Here is a 23,732-nt window from a genome sequence, read left to right as displayed (position 1 = left end):
GGTGAATCCATAAAGCATATAGTCATAAAAAAATTTTCTTAATAGCTGCTGGACTCTATCCAGACGGCCATGGGCTCTATGGGTGGCAACGTAGGTCTGTCCGTCGGTCTGTTATTGACTGGCCCGTTGGTGGCTTTGGGTGAAATGTCTCAACAGCTATTGGATGGATTGCCATGAAATGTGGTTACCATTTATTTGTGTGCCCCTCAGGATGAATGGTAATCATTCAGCACCCTCATCCTATCAAGAATTCAGTTCTTCCAACGCTTTGGTTTATGACTCAGTACCTGCAGAACTTCTGGCATTCCTGTCAGCCTCAGCTGTGCTTGCTAATAAATGCTAATTAGCACATTAATATGCTATAACAACAGTAATTTGTCTCTGTGTCTGACCAAAGTTGCATTGTGACACATACGGGGGCGGCTGTGGCTCAGAGGGAGAGTGGGTCATCCCTCAATCAGAAGGTCTGTGGTTCGATCCCCATCTCCTATGGGTCAGCATGTCGAGGTGTGTGAATGTGTGTGAAAGAATAGTCTCCTCCAACTTAGAGTCCTCCTGAATGAATGATGTGTGAATGGGTGAATGAGGATGTGCTGTAAAAGCGCTTTGAGTGGTCGAAATGACAAGAAAGGCTCGATACAAATACAGCCCATTTACCATTTACCATTTACAACCCCTGTCACCCCTGTTTCTAAACCAAAAGAATATAGAAAACACATGAAATGTAATGTAAACTCGTGAAGAGATTAGAGGGTCTTTTGAGGTGATTTTGCCCTGCTCGTAACCCATTTTCAGTGGGTCCTGTAGTTATCACGTGTAGGTCAAACACAGAGACACCCTCTGCTGTGCACCCTCTGTAACGGAGCGATTACTCAGAGCTGTCAGCCACCACAACTTCACCCTGCGCTCATCCACTCAGCTGCTCTGAGGAAATATGTTGATCATATGTTGGTCTTATACTGATGAACTCACAGTTGAAACAAATACTCTATCTGCTTTGTCTGCTTGCCATTTCCTGAATGGTCTTTCTTCCGTTCTTCCTTTTTTTCCTGCTTTTTCCATGATGAGATGAGCTACAAAAGTAAAATATGTCAAAGATTTGATTTGTGAAGATGAAACGGACAATGGGGCATGTTGAGAGGGGAAGTCGCTGTGGCTCTGTGTAGTGCTGTAATACAGGCATTTTACAGCAAGCCTCAGGAGAATGAAACATGAACGGTTTTATCTTGGAGTTTTATAGCACTCACCGCGCTCTTTTTATCTCCTGACCTTTCTGTGGAGCTTCAGACCACTTATTGCTGCCCTGACCCTGGATATCATAACACAAAGTACAATATCATCATTTCATCTGAAGAATTCTGCTGCCATAACTTTTTTTTTGTTTGGTTACATGTAAAACCTCTCTTTGGAGCCACTTTGCCACAGTCCATGTTTTTGGATATGGTATATGTATTATTAATCCCAGTGAATCCATTGCACACTATCCCCCCCCTCAGGTTTTCTCTGTGTGTAAGAAATTGACTGAATGAAAGTTGTGATATTAAAGCAAAGTCTGCTGCAGTCTGATCTGCAAAGCATCCAGGAGAGCAATGCGTTATTACACTTCATTAGATTGTATTTGTTACCCCTTGATCCCTGACCAAGAATAAATAATGGCACTAGACCCACAGTTCACTGTTTGGTTTTGAAGACATTGTTTACAACTGGATTTCTCATCTTTAATTATCCAGCGCCAACCCTCATTCACGTTATCAGCCCAAGGAAAATGAGGCCGCGCATGCATCAAAGCACTTCTGCTGTGCACTTTTCAATTCTCCCAGCAGGCTTTGGACCTAATGTCATCTTAAATGTGAAATTCAGAGCCACGCACGTGACTGCAAAGTTCTCCATCCAATTTCACAGGTTCCAGCTCTGAGTAATGACACTAAAACAGAGACTTTGACTAAATAAACAAGTGACGTTCCTAGTCCCTAAAGCACGTATTATATAAATGAATAAACTGGGAAAAAAAAAAATACAACCCTATCCTGCATTTGATCTGATAAATGCCTCAGGAATGACATGCAAACACAACAATATATCAGATCTGTCTTTGCTGAGTGGAATGACTGTAAAAGAATCTCAGCTTTTAATGAAATGTAGTGACACTTGCACAGTGTGAATCTGAGAAGCCTGATGGTTTTCGTTTCATTCTTATCTGTTTGACAAATGCTCACGCTGAATTTTTAAAGAATGATCACAACTGAGTAAAAATCAGTTGCATTTCTGATGACTTAATGTGGATGGCTGATGTGTCTGATTGCAACTGTGTGCTCTCTGCTAACAGCGCTACATCTAGCACTGGATATGCCCGTATTTAGGCCACTCTGCTCCCTCAGGCTTACAACTTGTGTGCATAATTCTGTGGGTTATAACAAGCAATTGCTATATATAAAACAAGGTTAAGTTCACAGGCTGCGATAGATCAGTATTGACAAGTGATTGAACATGTTTGTTTTGTGATTTCTGTGGTTGGCTTATTGCTGCACAGTAGACACATTACTCTATTTTAAAACCAACAAACAATTACTGAAACCATGGGTGACGTTTTCTTGCGCTGTAGTTCACTAACTAGCAGGGGTTCATAGATTATCATCACAACCCTCTTGAAGCAATGCCAGAACAACACCATGCTATTAATTACTTCCACCATATGGTCCACACCTCATAAATGCCATTCTTACTTAAACTCCATAGGAAGTTCGGAAAAGACCTGCTGACATTTACACTCAATTGAATCTTGCTAAAGAGGTTGTGTATCAGACAGAGAGCGAGAGACTCCCTGAGCAGATCTCATTTGCCACGGTGCAAAGTGGGAAGTGTGCCGAGGAGGCAGTGCAATGGTAACCTGCACGTTCTCCTACAGACTTCTAACACTTATTGAAATGCTGTCATATATTTCCTGGGGAACTTCTCACTGAGTGAAAACTGTGTTATCCTGAAAGTCACCGTCTTCTTTTGAACTCAGAGAATCAGTGTGCAGCTGTAGAGGCTGCAAAGTCACACTGGCATAAATTGTGCCATCAAACCAACTCATTAAGAGGCAGAGAGGAAGGTATAAAAGGCAAATATGCCATCTTCATTCCCAACACGTTTAGAGATAAATTCATTGCAGCAAAGTTTCATTTTGACATGGAAGCTTATCCCTGATGGGAAATGACCTTGTGTCAGGCCGTCACACGTGTTTGGGACTCAGGAGTGGAGAGGGGGTCCGAAAGGAGGACAGGTTTTGTCACCTTTTCTTTGTTTTTCTTTTGGCTGAAGAGTCTACTTTTATTTCTTTTCTCGTCCTAATAGTTACTCCAAAAAGTCCACTTAAACTTGTGCTGTGGGTTCATAAAGGTGCACTTTGGGGTTTTAGAAAAGTCTACATTGATGCTACACATTAGAATTTCCATTTATGAATTGAGCTTCAGCAAGCTGAATCAATTCAACACTGCACCACTCCAAGTAAGTTTCAGGCTACACTGTGGCCCACACATTTTCTTTTCACCTGTAGTAAATATACCATCTCATATTGTATATTTGTGTTATATGAGATTTTTTTTTATTAGGCCTTGTGTTTAAGTGCACTGAAACTAATTGGATAATTTTTCAAGCGGCAGGGAGCTCATATCTACAAACGACATGCTAACGGTGTTGCTTGTCTGTGAAAAGGTCATACCACCCAGACATTATTTTTGTTCATGAAATTGAACTTAATTATAGTGCAGTTGTTGTATTCGCTGTGCCAAGCATTAAATCACATCCAGATCAATAAGCAGAGGCTCTGTAGCCTGTTCTGCTGTGCTGGTTTTGCAGCAGTCTAACTAGGAAGCCGTAATGATTTCTACCACTCCAACACACACGTGTGTGTGTGTCTGTGTGTATAAAACGCACACACACTCTCCTGTCCCATCACACTCTATGAGCAGAACTGATTCTGTATTGCTCAGTTAATCTAATTGAATGTGAGTCGCTCACAGTGAGTAAGCAGTACTGGAGTGAATAAAGTGATTTAACTTTAATGTCTTGAAATAGATAAATGAGAGAAAAAAGGATGAACTTCAGGCAGAATAGTGGTTGTCCTTAAAAAAATTGAGTCCACCGATTGTATTTCAGTATATTTAGCTCACATTCCTGTACAGTGCAGCAGGGTGCAGTGCATAATGTGCTTTAAATGATATACTTCAGTGTAATAAAAAGCACTGTGAGAGGCTGAAAATCCCCTGTAAACTCGGTGGTGATTTGGTAAAACCCGAGATGCTGCATTTAGCACAGGCTGCAGATGTTACAGACTTGATTTAGACAGGAGAAGATAGACTGCAGTGTTCTAAATGAAAAGCCGTGGGAAAACCAGTGGAAATAACATCAAGTTTGTGGAGTTTACACCAAAGCAACAAGAACTTTAGTAGAATTGAATCAGACTCTTCATGTTTCAGATTAGTCGTAGGTTTGCTGATATTGTTGAGTTTTAAGGCCAGACATTACCTGGCAATCACCTCATGAGGAGATAGAGATGACTGCATGCTGCGCTGCGGGCGCTGTGATGTTGTCAGTGATTCCTCTTCCTCTCATGCGAGTCAGATCGCCAGGCAGAGCACAAGTTCCTCATAATGTTGATGGTGTAATAATTGGGTGGATCATGTTAAAGCACAAACAGTCTATGTCTCTACAAGCTCAAAGATCCCTCTCTTCTCCGTTTTCTGTCAGTGACACAGTTTTAAAGACAAGCAACTCACTTTGTGACAGTTCATAACGAAGATAATTGAGCACCTCATCATATTTTGTGGTTTCTGAGTCTGCTGGCTAATACAATACTCCCCTAAGATCGATTACAAACTGACACAGTACCTAAATGTGTGTAGAGATACAAACAGTGACGATCACAACCTCTGCACCATTCATTCCACGTCTTTGCATCAATGTTAGTGGAAAAAATGAACCTATACCTTTATCTCAGAGATGAATGGAATACATACGTTATTTGGGAAATTAACAGCAGAGAAGAAAAATCAGATTTTTACCACTGAGAACTCAGACCACGAACACATCCAAACATGACACTTCCGTATGATGGCCCTCAAACTAGGTCGCTGCTCCTGCATGACTCGCTGCTGCATCAACTATTCATGTTGCCAACAAACATGAAATTCAAATGACTTAACACAAGTAAGTCTATTAGGATTCTAATGTATAGCATTAGTTAGGCCACTTGGCAACCAGCGATTAAACAAAGATAAATCAGTGCATCTGCTCCCACATCTACAGTATCTGCACTCAAACACCTGCAGGGGACAGCCTAAGATTATGCTGCTGGTGTGCAGGAGGACTACTGCATGAGTACTGCTATACATCTGAACAAGGAGGGAGGATAGATAGATGGATAGATAGATAGATAGATAGATAGATAGATAGATAGATAGATAGATAGATAGATAGATAGATAGATAGTACACACACTCTTAAGTCAGCAGTATACTGTTGGTCCATACTGAGTAGATGCTGTTGTGCTCTGCCTTTGCACCACACACACACCAAACCCAGCAGAGGCTACACCGCCTCACACACCAACTCTGCAGTGACGTGAGGAGGAAGACGGGAGGCTGCTCTTATTATAATTCAACGTCAGACCAAGTTTGATAAACGCCCTCCCTCCATCCCTCCCTCCCTCTCTCTCCCTCCCTCCCTCCCACCATCCCTCTCTCTCCTCTTGCTCTCGCTCTCTGGCCCATTTCAATGCTCCTCATCCACAGTTAAGGAGATCCGCTTCTCCTCTCCTCTCCTCCTCCACCACCACCACCATCTTTGAGATAAAACACTGGCTTTAGGTCTCCAGCAGCGGCACAGGGCTGGCGCTGCAGTTGCGCTGGCACACATTCAACGTGGGTGCACGGAGTGAGTGAGAGAGTGAGAGAAAGAGAGAGAGAGAGAGAGACCCGCCGCATCTTGTGGATTTCTTTGCGTACAAGCCCGTGTACATGGTTCTCCCTGCTTTTCCTCTGTCACATCCAGACCAGGAGTTCATTTCACTTCTCGGAGAAAAATGTGGCATCGCGCAATAGTGACAGTCGTTGTTTTATTGTGTTTCACGGGGGACGCGTTGGCAGGTTTTCCAAATCAAATCAACATTGGTAAGTTCAATGGGACACTGCATGTACATTTCCTTCTTCACATAGTCTCTGCAAGTCGCACTGATGTCATTAGTGGCATAATTCGTTACCAAGTTCACTTCTGATAAAGCCAGAAGGTTCCTGGTATAAATAGAGTTGATCCAAATTGTCAAAACGCGAGTTTCTGTATCTGCAGTGCAAGATTTGGTGTGAATGCAAACACATTTGTGTCTTTCTTTTGTTAAAATGGACACACTCAGTCATCTGTCCAATGATGCGCAACGGTGCGCCACAGCCCTGGCTTTGTAAATAAGTCCTATGCTGGAGATAAAGAGCGCATTCTTCATGTGTGTTTGGAGCGAACTAACCAGAGCGCTGCTGTGTGTGACATTTTCCCTCCTGTAGGTGGACTGTTCATGCGCTCTACAGTGCAGGAGCACAGCGCCTTCAGGTTTGCTGTCCAGCTCTATAACACCAACCAGAATGCGACGGAGAAACCCTTCCACCTCAATTACAATGTTGACAACCTGGAGTCCTCCAACAGTTTCTCTGTCACACACGCCTGTGAGTACTTACACACTGTATAACCAGCCTCAGAAGAGTGATCTCAGCAGGAAAATGGCACACTTTTCACCATTTTGGTAAAAAAAACAACAACAAAAAAAAACAGAGGTACAAAGTATATATTTTCCAAATTGTAGCCATAAGTTATGATGGAGGCTCCAGGCCTTATCATTTACACACACACACACATACACATACACACACTATGTGAAATATCTTTTGCAATAATTGTCTCATTGGCAGACTAATCCAAAAATGACACAGATGTTATGAGCTGAAATTGGCGTTTGAGTAAAATGGATCTCTGGTGTCATGCTTTAAACAGACACCTGCCAAGTGTCTGGCCTTACACACAAACTCCTCGGTCATGCAATCCAGATTTCTCCAGCTGGATTATGGAGCATGATGGCCCGTAATTGGCCATACACAGTGATTTTGTAAATTGAGTAATTCAGTAATTCCAGAGAAGCTGACGAGGAGCACTTAGATGACAGTTAGGGAAACAAGCATTGCCGTTCTGCTAGCCGTAGTATCTGGCAGAGGCTTCAGATAAAAGCTTTAGGTGATGGTCGCATGTTGCTAAGTATATTGTGGTGGTGGCTACTGGTTTAGTTGGGTGCACCATGCGAATTGTTGCATTTGATCACGTCTATCTCCTTTAAATCTCCTGTTGCCTCACTGTCAAATGAAAATAAAAATGTCCCCAGAGCGATCTTTACCTCTGCACATTGATAATAACTCTTGTGTTGAATAATTGAAAGGTAAATTTGTTACCTGCTGCCAAATATAATGCAGATTGGTACCCATCTTTAGGCTGCGACCCATTTGATGATTTAGATATCACATTATGTCATACCAGCAGCACCGTGACGTGAATTCTTCTGACCACACTCTTGATGTATAAATAACTGACTGTATCAACTGTAACATGCTGTAATCCATGTAGTCATCTCTACAAACGTGATGGATTTGATAGGAAGGGCCGTGGAGTGTGAGATGGCTTCATAATTGGTCTACCAGTCAGTCCTCTGCCATGTAGGGCACCAAGTTCTGTCTGGAGAATTAATTTGTTATCCTTCTTCCCACCAACTGCACTTCACACTTCATGCTTAAGGATCAGCTGCAGCTCTCCAAACTCTGTCAGCCGCTGTAGGAATGGCTGTGTAACCTAATGAAGTGAGGAAGAGGCAAAAAAAAAAAGAAAGGAAAATTGAACACAACTGCACCTCATACATCCACGGCTCGGCTGTAATGAAAATGCCGTTGAGGTGATGTGGTTGCTGGAGAGTGTAGCAGGGAAGAAGCAGCAGCCTTTGGGGAGACGTTGCAGGGAGATGCAGGTTAGCACAAATACACCCACTCACATCTGCCCAGGTCGACCACGGCCTTGCACTGTTGGCCTCCGAGTGATTACTCCGGGGCGGCTGTGGGGTCAGTGCTCAGCTCAAGGGCACTTCAGCAGCTGTTACTGAGGAAGAAATGAATATTAAGTACTTTGCATGTCCAGATTTAAGATAACGCAGAAGCTCTCCTACACCTGTTAATTTGAAGGAGGTCAAAAGCAAGCCATTATGTAAAACTGCTCAACCAGCAAAGACATTTCTTGTGATAGAGTCAATGAGCTCCAGTCACCTTTAACCCATGGGTTTGTCTTTTGGCCACACTCAAAATCATTTCAACATCAGTATGTGTTTTGGGCGCTATGCATTATTTCTGTAAGATAATGTTCACTGATTTTTTCTCGGGAGCTTAAAGGATGCCACATGTGGAGCCCCGTAGAGTTAAACAGTGCAAATAGAGGCCTGTTGCTGCTGTATATTTTGTATCATGCATTTATTAGATTCACTTTGAGTAAACCGGAATCCATTGTTTCTGAAAGAAGCTTAAGGCTTTTTTTTCCTAAAGGATACGTAGACAAAACATGATAATCAGGAGGATTAATTTTAGTGAGATAAGCCAGTGAAAGATAAGCTAGATGCTTCCCAGTGAGCAGCTCATTATGCAGACCAGTCAGGCCAGCTTGTGACTAACGCACCGCTTGAAAATGCACCAAACTCCACGATTCTTATTTTAGTAGTCTGGATTGCATAATGCCCTGCTTGCCTGGCAGGTGTCGATGTAGCAAATGAATGTGATGATTATGATTTGACACATTTCTATTCTGGCAAGAGCCACAGTTTAGTCATTGCTTTGCTTTCCCACAGCTCACATAGTTAATTTTGATAATATTAGCAAGTGTTAAGGTTTGAAATCTGTTTATCGCTGCTGATCTTAGGGATTGTCCACCAAATGTGCCCTTTTTGGATAAAGTAATCAGTTGTGTGAATGTGAGGACTTTTGTTGCATTTGTTGTATGGATTCTGAAAGCAGTAAAGCAGGACAACACTGCTGTCCTCCAGCTGGGTCAGTATATAATGATTGTTACAAATCCCTGATGGCAAATGACTGTGTTATCGGCAGTGTAGATCAATAGGTGGAAGGCTATAGTCCAGCAGCAGTGTGTGTGTGTGTGGCTCCGGTTTGTTCTCCAGTATGGAAAAATCAATTCTCACCAAGCTTTCATTTTCTCTATCTCTGTCCCTCTTCACTAATATATGGCTGCTCTCCAACAGCCAGAAACAGTGAATCTTCACTTTGATGCTTGCGTTGCGGCAATGAAAGTTGAGAAACAAACAAACCTGTATGCAGCCAATGATACGTTGCATTTTCTAGTCACTGCGACTCGATTGAATTGATTCGGACCGAGAGAACTTCACAGTGCTGTTGTGTTTATTATCTCACCAGTTTGTGGGTGGCTGGAGTGAAGCTGTAGGATGTGTTGATGTGCCACCTTGCCCCAGGCCAGGACAGATTGTGTGCATAAATGCAGAAATGGGAAGGTTATATCCATTAAGACTGAGGCCAGGGCAGGAAGAGACAGAGGAGACAGAGCTGCTGGACAGTCAGGGAGGGAGTTTTACCAAATGCATGTGGGAATATAGTTTTTGGATATGGTGACAGGGCAGACAGCTGTTAGCAAACAGCATTTACATAATGTATAACCAAGTGTGTGTGTTTACTGCTTTGAGTGTAAAATTGTAAACATTTCTCAAACATTTCTGAGTGATTTGCAAGCACATACAGTAAATAAGTTGTAACGCTGTGCCATGTAAAAACAAACATCCACATCATGCATTTTTAAAGACCTTATTCACTCCTCTCGCCTAAAGTGGCAGCAGGATGGATCAGATCCGACCCGAATTTTTCCAGATGAACTTTAATTTGATCAAATGTCAGTATGACAGTGTGTTTCTTATTAGAGCGTTTATTATAGCTACCTATCCTCCCTCTGCTATGACTCAACCGGTGTGATGCTGCTCAGACAGAGGCTAATGTTAGAGCACTTCAGTGTGTAGGCAATGGACAGTCCCACTAATGCAGCATAGACCAGTTTATGTAGCCAGATCGCTTCCTCCTCATCCTCCTCCTCCTCTTCTTCTTCTACTTCTTCTTCTTTTCTTTTGCATTATTAAGACTGTGGTGATTACATTGACTCATAGGTTGTGTCCAAATAAGGACATTTCAGTTAAAGCTTGTGTGCAAGCACTGATGGCTAAAACTATCCCAACATTTACTTTTGCTCTTTTACAGTGCAGGCAGCGCACACATCGGCACATTCAAATACCAATGTGCAATTTAAAGGTCCCATATTATACAAAATTCACCTTTTAATGTCTTTTCAACATAAATGTCTGTCATCGATGTGTCTAGAGACCGCCAAACTATAAGAAAAGACGGCCCTCTTTCTTTTTCTCCTGCTCCATCTTTCAGTAAATGTGTTTGTTAACACACCATTTAGATTTGGCTCACTTTTTGATGTCATAAGGGGATCTGTGGATCATGTGACCTCCTCCCATCCTTCAGCAGGCCAACTGTTGCTGCCAGTGAAAACCTCTTGAATCCACCTGGCTGTAGGCCACTGTTTTTTCCACACTAACACCAGCTCCCTGTAACACGAAGACGTCATCGGTGAGAACAAAACTTGCAGACTGTTCTGTTCTTCTGAAACTGAGCCTTCAGACAGCAGGAGCAGCCATATCTGCTATGAGAAAAATAACATGTTATTTGGGCATTAAACCATGTAAACCTGTTCTAGTAGGTCCTCCAAACACAAGTATGACATTTAAAATGAGCAGAATATGGGACCTTTAAACAACTTTTAGATAAAATCTTTTAGTAAAGCAGTGTACTGTGTAGAAAAATAAAGGTCATGTTGTTCATAGTTGGCTGTGTGCACTGGATTATATGCTCTAATGCTGTAGTAGTTCATAATGTTGGGAAACTACACCATGAGGCGCTGGTAGTTGGATTTAGCTGCCTTTGGACAGAGCCAGGCTGGCTATTTTCCCCTGTTTGCAGTCTTTGTGCTAAATTAAGCTGAATTGCTGCTGGCGGTAGCTTCATATTTACTGTATGAAAGTAATATCAATCTTCATATTTAACTGTCGGTCCAAAAAAGAAATGTATTTCACAAAAAAACTATATCATTAAATATTTACAAATGCAATAACTCACATACAGCCTTCATTTCATAAGCAGTGAGGTTTCTGGAAGAAGAAAAAAAATGTTCACTGCTTGGATCATTAGCGCAAATAGTATAATATCTAATGGTAAATACGAATTTGGTAATGCTTCACATATTTGTTTCTGGAGTTACTGTAGCAAAACAAACATGCTGGATGTAACCAAACAATATGTAACAACCTTGGATCCATCATAACTGTGAGAACTCATCTGAACCGACAAGTCATGAATGATGCATGAGCACCAGAGACAAGGTTGTCAAATTGTTTGGTCTGAGGGAGAGCATTCTGCATTATAGTTTCTATCTTAATCCACCCCATTTGGCCAGTGTAATACATGCGTCTACTTATCATAAATGATTACTTAAGCCGTTTACTTATTTTTTTAATGGTAAGAGGGAAAAAAAAAGTCCACTCTCGGCTTTAAAGCTACACTGTGCACACATAAAGGCAAGAATCACCACATCCACTACCTTTGCTCAGATGTCAGACATATTCTATGTTTGCGTGTCACTTGTAAGCTTTAAATGGAAGCCTCTCGATTTGGGAGCCCTTGAACAGAAAGAGACACTTACCCAAAAGCATGTCCTTTTATCACGATGTACTGATAAAAATATTACTGCTACTGCAGCCAGAGTCCTGTCAGTTTAGATGACCTGCCCCGAGTTGACAAGTACTCATCCTCAGATTTGTCATGCCGTTCTCATCGGGAAGCATAATGAAAACATAAGAGCTTTCATGATGTCTCTGGAATCATTTTATCTTACTAAAGAGTCATTTTAGTTGGAGGCAGTGTCGTCTTCTAACTGATACTTTCACCGACATGAATACATGGTTTGACCCTTAGTTTAATAAGAGCTTTCACTGTGGGGTGTGTGCTGTGGGGCAAAATAATACTCATGGGTCATCATGCAGCATAAATGCATTAGCTTTCTTTGAACAAGGGAGCGCTGATGCTAAAGAAAAGGCCGTAACTACAACAGAGGCTTTTAAATATCAGTTGACTGGAGTCATCACTGTTAGTCAAGTGCAAGAAGCTATTGTAAGAAAGCATCTTATTTCTTGTTTTTCTCAAACTGAGCTGGTCAACCTCGGCTGGTCTCAATGCTGTAAAATGGCGGAATAGGACTGAATATGTTTGAGGGCAAGCCACTGGAGACGTGCAGTTAGTCTTTCATCCTGTGCATCAGAATGTGCTTACATGTCAGCGCTGTAACGGAGCGACAGTGATCACTACTGACAAGCTACAGTGATGCTGCAGCAGTTTGTTACATTCTTACACAGAGTCCTTCGGCGAGGCTGCCACTGAAAGCCCTGCTGTTTTTCACTAAATGCTACCTGAGATTATCCAAGGTCAACGAGCTGTGAACTGCACAGAAGAATGCAAAGGAAAAGCAAAGATGCCATCGAGGCAGTGAATACTTTAGAGCAGCTGCTTCGAAAAGTTGTATGTGGCTCAGTTGTTGAACATTAAGGAGCAAAATGACTTCAAATCATTCAGTGCTTTAAACTGAAACAAGGAACACTTCAAATCTCATTAGACTACGACTCAGATTTAGTCCTTTATTGTCTATTTTGTCTCTTTTGTGTCATGTCACTTTATAATACTGAGGGGGTTTTTTTACGATGAATTTTACTCCATGAAGTGAATTGATTTTATGGTTTAAAATGAATAATTTTGAGATAATTAAAACTACATTGCACACAGAGTCATCAGTTTCCACTTTAGTCCCAAATATTTGCATTTTCATTAAGTGTTTTTAATGTAAATCCCTCTTCCAGTGTCTCCTTTATCATGACAGATTTATAACCTTTTTTTCCTCCAGTGGTCCCTGGATTGTGTTTTTTGCTGTATATGCAAAGCATGTGTAGGTGGAGTGTTAGCGGCGCGTTTACTGTGATGCAGTGAAATATTGAAGCGCATTCTTCAATACAAGACTCCAGTAGCCACAGGCGCTGTCTGAGCATTGCTGCTGTAGCTTTCTTTCTGTCATGTTGTTTTAGGATGTGGGTTGAATCCAGTTGTATTTCTCAGATTAGGGCTAATCCAACCAGTGTTGCCCCGCTCTTTGCGTACTGTATAATGAGTATCTGCTGGGGGTAGCCCACTGGAAGAAAATGTGTGCTTTTACAAAGCTGTAATCTGTAGAGAAGAGGGAATTCCAGCCAACAAGCAACCACACTGCCTGAGGAGAAACACCTACTCAGGCTTCAGTCCCTATATGCCCTCTATTTTCACTGTGGTTGGTCAACTGAGACGAATTGCACAACAATGCAGGCTGTAATGCGGATACAAATATAAAACACTAAAATGTCATAACACAGAGATCATTTCAACGATGTGCACTTTGCCTTCAGTCAGATTTTTTGTCTTCAAACTAACATTTACTGTAATTTTATGATGAAATTGAACTAGCAGGTGTAAACAAACCTTTCAGTAGAATGAGTGCATCTTATTAAAATCAAACCAGATGAGATGCTGCACAATTTCAGAACAATACACATTGTATCTGGTATTTTTTTTTTATTAGCCATGTTAGCTGCGTAGCTCTGTAGTTGGTCCACCAGTTTGGTCTCAACAACTATTCAATGGACTGACATGAAATTTATATAATTTATACAGATATTCATGGTCTCCAGAGGATGAATCTGAATGAGTTTGGCACTCCTCTAATGTTTTCTCTCGTGCACCTGCAGTTTACATTAGTGGCTTTGGCTGAAATATCTCAACTGGTGCATGGATTGGCATGAAATTTGGTTTCAAAACTAATGACAGTCTCATCAGGCTTAGCTGTAGTTTGTGTTTTGTGCTAATTAGCCAATTATTGCATTTTGACACTAATCTAAGATGTACAATCTCACTTGGCTGTAGACACTTAGACAGTCTGCATAAAACAGTTTTTACATAATATTTGAAGTACAATGTGTTACTAAGCATGTGGACAAGCTGAGTTGGTCCAATATTGTCTTCCACAGTATTTCAGCATACTGAAATATTACATATTTATCTGGTTGGATTTCAATTTTCTGTCATAAGGCATAATAATGTATATAAAAAGGAGGAATAAATACCTGAATATACGTGGGACAGACAGACATTATAAAAGCAACAGTGTGTGTTGTCACTATGCATATTAGTAAAGTTTCCTGATATGTGACACTCACTCACTTAAGCTTAATCAAAATCTTGTCTGCATTGCTGATAAATAGAGTGCACTTTTTTATGATGCCTGTGCACAACGATTGTGTTGGAAAGTTGCACTTAATTGGATAAATAAAAAAATATACTTGTGCTTGTAAGTTATTGATATTTTCCTGCATTGTTTGCTACAAAAATCCCTTGTTGAATGGGTTTACCTCTGACAGTCCAAAGAAATGAAGGTGAGAATGTAGGATCTACAGAATATAGTATGTTCGTTAAATGGGTGATTAGATGTGTGTTTGTCCAGTGGATCATTCCCTGCTGCCCAGTGCATGCTGGGAGACCCTGGCTTCCTCCATGGGTCTGCAAAAAGCAGAAACTGAATTACTGAGGGTGAAAAATGGTTCTCATTGAACTCTGCAAACTCTGATGGTAGCATGACTACAACTGTGTTTGTCAGACACACAGAGTCCAGAGATATTCCCACAGCATCCTTCTTCATGCTATCCAGCTGCTGGCTGCTGGCAGAGCACAAAGATGCAAAGGAACCATGCTACCTGGAATAACGAGGGAGGGATGTTGGCTGTGTGTTCCCGTCCAGCAGATCATCATTCAGAGGATGGTACAGCTTGTTTCCATGAGGAAACATTAAATCTGCTGAGTGTCTGTCAGTCAACATGTTTACAAGACTTGTCTGTCCAGCCTAGTAATGCTGCCTCATTTGATGATCTCCTTTAAAACGAAGTGGAAAAAAGTGGAAAGTGACCTTGATTACTTTTAGTTTTGGACTTGCTCACAGCATTTAATTTGTAACCTCCAAGTTTCTGTGACATTTTCAGTCCATTTTCATGTAATCTGCAACTATTAATACTGTATGTGAATATTGCTGGTTTGGCAGGAATAAGGTGTAAGTAGGCCAGTGAGTAGTGAGACAATCGTGTGTGTATCATGACAGGAAAATGGATTACCTTGATTTACAGTTCACAATTGTTCCCACAGTCGTACATCATGCAGAGGTTACATAACCCCACATGTGACATCAGGGGTTAATGGTCGGGGTGTCTCACATAAAAGCTGTTGTGAAAACCAGTGTGCAGCAGTCACTCTGAGTGACGTCTACATCAGCTGCATGATGAATACTGACATGACAGAAGTATTATGGTATGGATTTGCCATTGTGATTCATTTATAGTAGGAAACCAATAGTTATCTGAGATTGTTACACCACAGTGTGTTGGGTTTTTGTTATCACTTTCTCGTTCTAAAGGGCTAATTTATTGCCAGCATGGCTTTACTAGCCCACCTGTTTTAGGCTTGTGAGACATTCTGACGGTGTCTCATACAGTGTCTTTTAAGTAACTGATGATCATCATGAGTTGCAGGCATCATGATAACCCCAATTTTAAGTGGCATGGCTCAAGGGATGGTCGTGCTGATCTTGGTTCACCACTGAAACACTTCAACTACTTGAGAGGATGCCATGAAATGTGGTACAGATGGCGCAGAGATGATGAATTCTGCTGACTTTAGTGACTTTTTCTGTTCCGCCACAGTGAGATTAACGTTTGTGGCTTGAAGTGAAATCTCTCTTTTGGATGGACTGCCATTACATTCATGTCATACAGGACTAATTATAATGACTTAAGTGAGCCTCAGATCCTTAATCTAACCCCTTCACACAGTCAAAATTTGTATGTCCAATCAGTTGGTTTTATGACTAAAAACCTACAAAATTAATGACATTCTCATCAGCCTCAGATGTACCTTGTTCAGTGCTAATTAGCTAAATGGCAACCATTGTAAACATTACACCTCCTTAGCATCAGTATGTTAAGATTGTCATAGCATCACATTAGCATTTAGCTCAAAGCAGACTATGCCTACGCACATCCTCACACAGCCTCTAGCTTAGCTGTAGACTCTCAGGGCAGGAAAGAGGCCTTATATAATGTAGTTAGTATAGTGCATGGGCTATTTGATGTGTAAGGCTTTGAATAGATGTAAAAGTTCATTAAGCTTAAAGGCAGACTCATCTTAAAAGAAACAAGCTTCACAGTATCTTGTGTTGCTGTTTGTCAGTGCTCATTCTGCCCCTCCTGTTGATGTTGATATATGGACATATTCAGTACTCCTTCTTTCTCTTTGACCCCATCCTTTATAAGTTTTGGACAGCCGCTGTATGTTTGTGCTGTGTCCTCTACCCTCTTCTCTTACTGAACATGTGACCCTGAGACAGGACAGGTATCCCCGTGTGGCTGAGGCCAACACGGCCTGCATCTCCCTCAGGAAAACAAACTGAAGTCCCGCTGCTCACCTCTTCTTAAGCATCACTGCAGGCACTTCTCTCCGACAGCAGTAGAAAAATAACTTCCCACCGGGCAGCAGCACACACATAAACAGGTTATTTGTAATCATCACAAAAAGTAAAGTCTTTGTCCTCACTTGGTTCAAGTGCAGTATCCAATTCTCTAAAAACCTCAGGGCTCTCACCAGAGACTCAGACCAAGAAAGTTCACCTCCTCCTCCCTGCAGGAGTCCTCCTCCATCCTTTTCCTCATTCTCACATTCTTATATGCATAAGGTTCAATTTTCTCACTGCATGCGGTGTTCCCTTTTCGGGAAAGGACGGCAGCCCCTCTCTATTCCCCTCAGCAATAGAGCTTTAAGAATTCACTTTGTAGGCTCAGCTCTGCTGCGCAGATACACCACAGGTTCAATCCTACATCAGCAGGGTTTATGGTAAATTCAAAAAAGATTCCCCTGCTTTCTGCTGCAGCGACCCACAAAGCTGCAAAGCCCTGAGTTTCGGGAAGACATTAGACAGTGTTGGTGCTGCTGGAGGTGCTGCATCTACCTGTTAAATCCGACGAGGTGGCGAGAGTTGAAGAGAAGCAGAGAAATCGTGAGGGAGAGAAGGAGAAAGCAACGGCTACGACAGTAATGACAGTCAGACGTGGGTGTTTGTTAGGTGATGGAGGGAATAAGATGAAAGTGGACAGAAAGCGAGGAGAGGTGAATTTCTCCAGTTGGATATTAATCATGCATATAAAGCCTGTGTTAGTATTCTGAGCAGAAATGCACACAGTCCACAGTGCAAAAACATAGCTCCTCTTCCCCTCTGTAATAAAGTAAATGATGTGTGTCTTCATTGCTGCCCATGATCAGGGGAATTTACTGTGGTCAAATAGTGCTTACTGCTTCATGAGCCCAAATATATGATTTCATTAGTCCTTTAGGAGAACAGGCCGTCTATTTAACCTTGACAAACAAAAAGCTATTACTGCCACTTTGACAATAGAATTTGCATGATATTGGATGAGCTGAGAAGTGTTAATTTAATGGCTGCCCCCCATTCTTCTTGGATAACACAGCTGAATATTGTGTGTTAGAGAAGAAATTTGTAATTCGAAGAGGAATCTGTGCTGTGTTGAATAATGTGATCCGCTGAAAGAGCTACTGTGAAGCACCCCGAACCCACAGCTGAATAGAAGACCACCTGATCTGACATTTTTCTGTTTATGTAGGGGGAGATTTATTTAACTGAATACAAAAGGCCAATTTAGCCCTTGAAATGAAGGTTAAAAATCCTCCCTCAGATATAAAACAATGGTGCAGCAGCCCCTGGAATGTATTTCCCCATTGATTACAGCATCATCCTACATCGTTAATACCAAGCAGGTGCAGATTTTTTCAGTGGATGCCTTTGTTTTTTAGTATTAAAACCAGTGTCAACCTCACCACACATCAACAGTGCTGATGTGTGTGCTGAGGCAAGCTGAAGGCTGAGGAAATGGAGCGATGGAGGAATAATCATACGACGGAGTGAAAGATGACTGAACCGAGCTATTAAGAATGTGTGGGTGACTGAATGGTTGTCTTAATGAAAAGCTGAACTGAGGAAACTTTTGAAAAACATACAAAACTGAACTCCAACACATAGAGAAATCACAGAACTGTGAAATTAGTTTACTGCATTTGCAGACATAAATGTGCGATTTCTTTTCTCCACTTTTATCCAAAGTGCATTTATGTAAACTTCAGTTCTTTTTAGCTAATGCATTTTTACTTAAAAAATGTTTCCCGACATTCAGCTAGTAACACTTCAATACGGGTACACAAGCTTGAGTAATACATAACTAATGCAAGATGTGTCATGAAATCTGATAAATAGAGCAGGCTGCCATCTTTGAAGTGTACTTAATTTAAAAGCAGTTTGGATAATTTGACTGCTTTTGTTGAAAATGTAGTTTTCAGATTAGTGAGCAGATTAAGAATAAATCATAACTTGATGAAGTGAGCATTGTTTTGTGTAGACTATATGTTTATAAGTCTTGGGGAGTAACGCTGTATATGAAGACGGTCGTATAAAGCCTTTTGTGGAGCTCAAGCGATGTCGTTTGCCTCAAGTGATGTCACTTGAGTCAGCGTTGAGTGACTACAAATTTGTGTTGAGTTAGAAAGACGTATGCAACCTGCTCCTCATCTCTGCTAGCAGCAGGAGGCTACGTTAGCATAACACGGCAGAATCTCAGAAAGAACTGTCGAGTCGAGTTTTGTTGCTGGTAATGTGGGCACAAGCTTTTGGCAAACGATTCAATAAAAAAGGTCTCTTGTTCGGCTGGATCAATTTTGATCCTTTTTAAACTGTCCATTGTGAGCCTGACAGTAAATTCCTACAGTTTGTTACAGGATGGGCTTTCTAGTACAGTGACTTGATATCAATCTATAGATTGCAGCTCATTAAATCCCAACACTGAGATAATAACATAATTAAACATTGATTAGAGATACTGAGCAGCTTCAATGAGCAGAGTTGGAATCTGCATTGAACAGAGGGTCGGAAATATCAGAGGAGCTTTACTTGTTTGACCAACATTTGATTCACTTGTTACTATAACATTCATATCCCTGATTCGGTCCTACTTGGGGTTATTAAAACCATTTATTATGCACAAATAAAATAAAATAGTTAACACCATGTAAGACCAAGTGTCTGATGCACTGTGCGTTTATGGCCCAAGCTCATTTCCATAGGCCCGCAGATGGCAGCAGATCAGGCTTGTTATAAATCTTTTATACTGCAGCACAGCCTGGCGCTTGTACATTTGCATACCCATGTTTCAGGGTATTTGTCCATTAAGAGCTTCAGCCAGTGCACTGATTTCCCCATTATTTCTAGTTGATTACCCAAGCAGTTGCATTCAGACCAAGGAGAAGTGAAGGGCACTGGGCAGCAGAGCATGGCCATGGGGAGCAGATATCCCACATGGCACCCATTTATTCAGATACTGGCTGCTTTACTCATAAGATTAATGCCATCATGAACTCGCTCACATCTCACCCTTACATTAAAGTTTTTACCCCCACATTGATCATTAGTGGACTCGGCTATTTCAACTTTGAATATGTTACGAAGTTTGGGCCTCAGCTTTGTTTGAAAGGCCAGTTTTCTGGTGTACCTGCTGACTGCCAGAACAGCTGATCATAAATGACTCTGTTTTGACCTGCATTTGTCCCTGACCTGAACCTGCTTTCTGTCCCCGTCACCAGTCTGCTCCCAGTTCTCCCGAGGAGTTTACGCCATCTTTGGCTTCTACGACAGGAAGTCCATGAACACGCTGACCTCCTTCTGCGGGGCGCTGCACACCTCCTTCATTACTCCCAGCTTCCCCATCGATGCTGACGTGCAGTTTGTCATCCAGATGAGGCCCGGTTTGCGGGGAGCTGTTCTCAGTCTACTGGCCCATTACAAGTGGGAGAAGTTTGTCTACCTTTACGACACCGACAGAGGTAAGAATTGGGAAACTGGGAAGGTAAAAGACACACTCACACACCTATGGAAACATCACAAGGTCTCAATAGGCGATGTATGAATAATGCAGAATATATCATCGCAGAAGAAAGAAGAAGATGCAATTGGCATGCGAATCGGCTCTGCTCATGCAGATGTGTTGCTATACAGTCCATATGATCAGTCTTTAATATGTAAATCCCTCATCCCCGATCCTCATTCTAAGTGGTCTGATACATTTTAATCTATGCCAGTAATGATCCTAAATTGCTTCACTATGTGGCTAAATGCTGCTCACAGAGGCAGTCAATAGCTTCGTGCTTCCGAGGAATGAGTCATTCACAGGTGCTGCTGATCCACCGGCGTAGTAAAACTCCAGCCGCCTGAACCTCTAATCCTCTGCGCTCTCTGATTATCATTTAGCTCTAATTGGATTATATAAAGACAGAACACAACATACTGTAACTTCTGCACGTGCCTCTTGTCCTCCCACTCCCCTCATGTAGGCCAACTATTTACAGACTTGGGCCTTTGTCGTCTTCTGAGGGTCAGCATCTGGAGAGGCTGTTTTAAGAAAAGAGAACAACAATCTGCTCGTGTATTGAACCACAGGCGGGCCAGCAAAGATCTGCTTTATAATGATGTGTTTTTCAGTCATGTTGCCTGTATTTACTCAGTAGATGTAGAGATTTTCTGGGTGCAGTTTCTGCTGTTAAATGTGCCAAAATGTTCAGAACCGTGCATTCCAAGTATTTTTAAACTGACATAGAGCATTTCTAGGACAAGTGCACTCCTTTTCCACTTCCCCCGCCTTACTTTATAGATTGTCAGTTCAGGTGGGTGCCTTAGCTACTGCTCACTTATGAAACTGATTCTCACAGAGCCATTTTGTGCTTTTTATCAGTTCGCACTTTTTTGGCAGTTTTTAATAAATGTAATAAATAGATGTATGTCTAGCACAAAGCAAGCACTTCATACCCTTGTAACACACAAAGACAACAGCAGCATCTCCATAATTGTGATGTATAAGTTCAGAGCCATGTTTGACCTCATTAAAGAGGCTGTCAAATTTTGGGAGGGGCACTGCTTCATTGATCGTGCTGTTGTGTCTCGGTGTGTTTTGGTGGCAGATTGCAGAAGTGGATAATTGGTCGGCTGGCATGGTCGAGACAAAATGATTAAGGAGTTTATAGCCTCTCCAAGGAACAATCAACCTTCTCCTAAGTGCTTCCTGATGTGGCCCTTAGAGCTCTGCTTGACTTTGTCATCCTCTCTCACCTGCTGTGTCGAGGCTGACGGGCCACCATCTGTAATCCTCCACCCATTTCCACAGCCTGACACAGTGTAAACACTGTAGTTTAGGATGGACTCCCACATGCTGCACAGCTTGTGTTTGCTGAGAGGCTAGTAAGTTGTCCTGTTTTGGCTGCCAGTCCCAGCCGGCACCTCCCCATCAAGGCTCAGGAGCAATACAGCCAACACTCATCCACATGTCAGCTTAATCTTCATTATAGGAAGAGGGCTCTATTTAGGTCCAGAGAGGGACTTGCAGGGGGCTCTCAAGAGATGCTTGTGTGTGTGACTGTTGATAGTTTGTGGGACAATATGACAGTAATATGCTGCCGAGGCATTTTACAGTGACACATGCGATGCTGTCCCTTAACAAGACTCTTGCCACATCTGAACTGAGCCTTTCATCAGAGCAAAAGCAAAGACGTCTTAGAGTCAGCTTGAAACTGGAAAAATCATTAAAATGAAACTGTCGATCCCCTGCTGCAGATCTTGGGGAAGTGGGCTCTTCCCTTTTATCACACACCATAAGGGGGATTTTTTTTTATCATAGCTTGAAGGCATAACTACCATCAAAACTGTATGTGTATGATGGGATTTCGACTGTAATAGAAAATAAAATGCCCAGAGATACCACTTAACGTACCCATGCATGAACTGCACATTTAACTTCCAATGTATATTTTAAATTGGAAATGCTATCGACATCAAATAGGTGCAGCTTCACGTTCATGTTTGAGCCGCCCTCCTCTGACAGCAGTGTCGTACCAATCGTAAGCTGTTTTACCGCTGTATTGGTGGTGATTATTAAATAACGTGTTGAGTTTGTTTCCCACAGAACTGATTGCTTAACAAACATAACTCAAACAAAATGGGAAACTGAGAAGCCACAGAGAACCACGAGAGAAGCACAACAAAAGAAAAAGAAACACCTTTACACACATGGGTCATTAAAGACATGTTTCTCTGCTGCAGTACAACATCACCTATTTATCCTGGACGTACTGGCTACGAAATGTCCTCATTAAACAGGGTAATGGCTGCTGGCAGAAAAGACCTCTTGAACTGTGGAACATCTGGGCATTACCAGCTGGCTACTGAGAGCACGACCACACCAGCGTTTTTCATATTTACTTAATTTACTACAAAGTGCATATAGTGCTTTAATATTCCTCAGTATATCTTTCATGTTGGTTATAAAGACTTTAGAAAATGTTGATAACTGACCAAGCCTAGAACAGACATAAACCATACTTTATTTTAGTGATCGTCTATTATACCAGAAATATACAGTAAAACACGCTGTGTAGAATGTGTATTGGTAATTCTGATACTGGAGCTGCTTTTTAGGACCCGTGGAGGCTGTGAACTCACCGTCTGCGCTGTTACAGCCCTGCTCCGTGGTTCACTCTGCTGTTGCTTGTCTTCTGTCTCCAAGGCTTCAAACCTATAGGGAGTTTAAACAGCTGCATTAGACACATCTGGGCCCGGTGTACCTCATGCATAATAAGCCAGAGCAGAGGGGTGTCCGCGGAGCCAGGCTTTCTTTGGGTTAGCTGGCTCGACAAAAACTAAAACTTAATCAGAGATAATAGGTATCATGACAATGGTTATCAGCTTTCTATGTTAGTTCGGACTTTTGATGCATCATTAGTCATCTTCTGCACAAAATGGGCCGATCATGTGTAGCCTACTTCAGTCAAGGGGAATGGGTTGTTATAATGGAGAGCTATGAAGAACATAAAAACTGTTGTTGCAAATATGAGTAATGCCAGCAGAATGTAAGTTAATACATATATTTCACCACTCAGTGACTCACAATGCCTTGCATTTATTTCCAACGTGGCAGCCGCACATTCAGAGTTCCTACACTTTAGACTTGATACAGCATGTTTGAACATCAAAAGTGCATTTAGGTCTGACGCAATCCCATAATGAAGGATACGTGGAAATCACTCAAAGTGAAATGAATTTTATTGATTGAATATTGCTTGGAATAAATACCAACACACTAATCGGTTTTCTAATCTGTTCTATTAGCTGCAATACCAGCAGGTAAAAAAAAAAATTGAATCCAGAGCAAACTGTCTTAGTTGGTCTCTTTTATCATTACATGTTTTCTGTATAATCAACTGAATGTTGTAGGTTCCTGTGACATGCTACAGTTTGTGCTACTGTAACTGCAAGTCTTAGTTGGTTGTACTACCAAAGATACTGCAGGTACTAAAGATTACTAATCTACCTGTCAACAA

The 23,732-nt window shown here is 41.7% G+C and overlaps 1 protein-coding gene across 1 annotated transcript in view; it reads left to right on the top strand.

Annotated features, from left to right (window-relative positions):
* Positions 1–6,064: 6,064 nt before the first annotated feature.
* LOC139212730 (glutamate receptor 3-like) overlaps positions 6,065–23,732 on the top strand; it is a 69,438-nt gene continuing 51,770 nt past the window's right edge. Inside the window, exons 1-3 of the mRNA XM_070843244.1 lie at positions 6,065–6,152; positions 6,537–6,695; positions 19,950–20,189. Of these exons, the coding sequence (XP_070699345.1) occupies positions 6,065–6,152; positions 6,537–6,695; positions 19,950–20,189 (487 nt within the window). The remainder of the gene's footprint in view (positions 6,153–6,536; positions 6,696–19,949; positions 20,190–23,732) is intronic.

Source organism: Pempheris klunzingeri, chromosome 14 (genome assembly GCF_042242105.1).
Source record: "Pempheris klunzingeri isolate RE-2024b chromosome 14, fPemKlu1.hap1, whole genome shotgun sequence".
Taxonomy (NCBI): Eukaryota; Metazoa; Chordata; class Actinopteri; order Acropomatiformes; family Pempheridae; genus Pempheris; species Pempheris klunzingeri.
The sequence above is the reverse complement of the archived record's forward strand: the minus strand, read 5'-3'. Positions and strand labels throughout refer to the sequence as shown.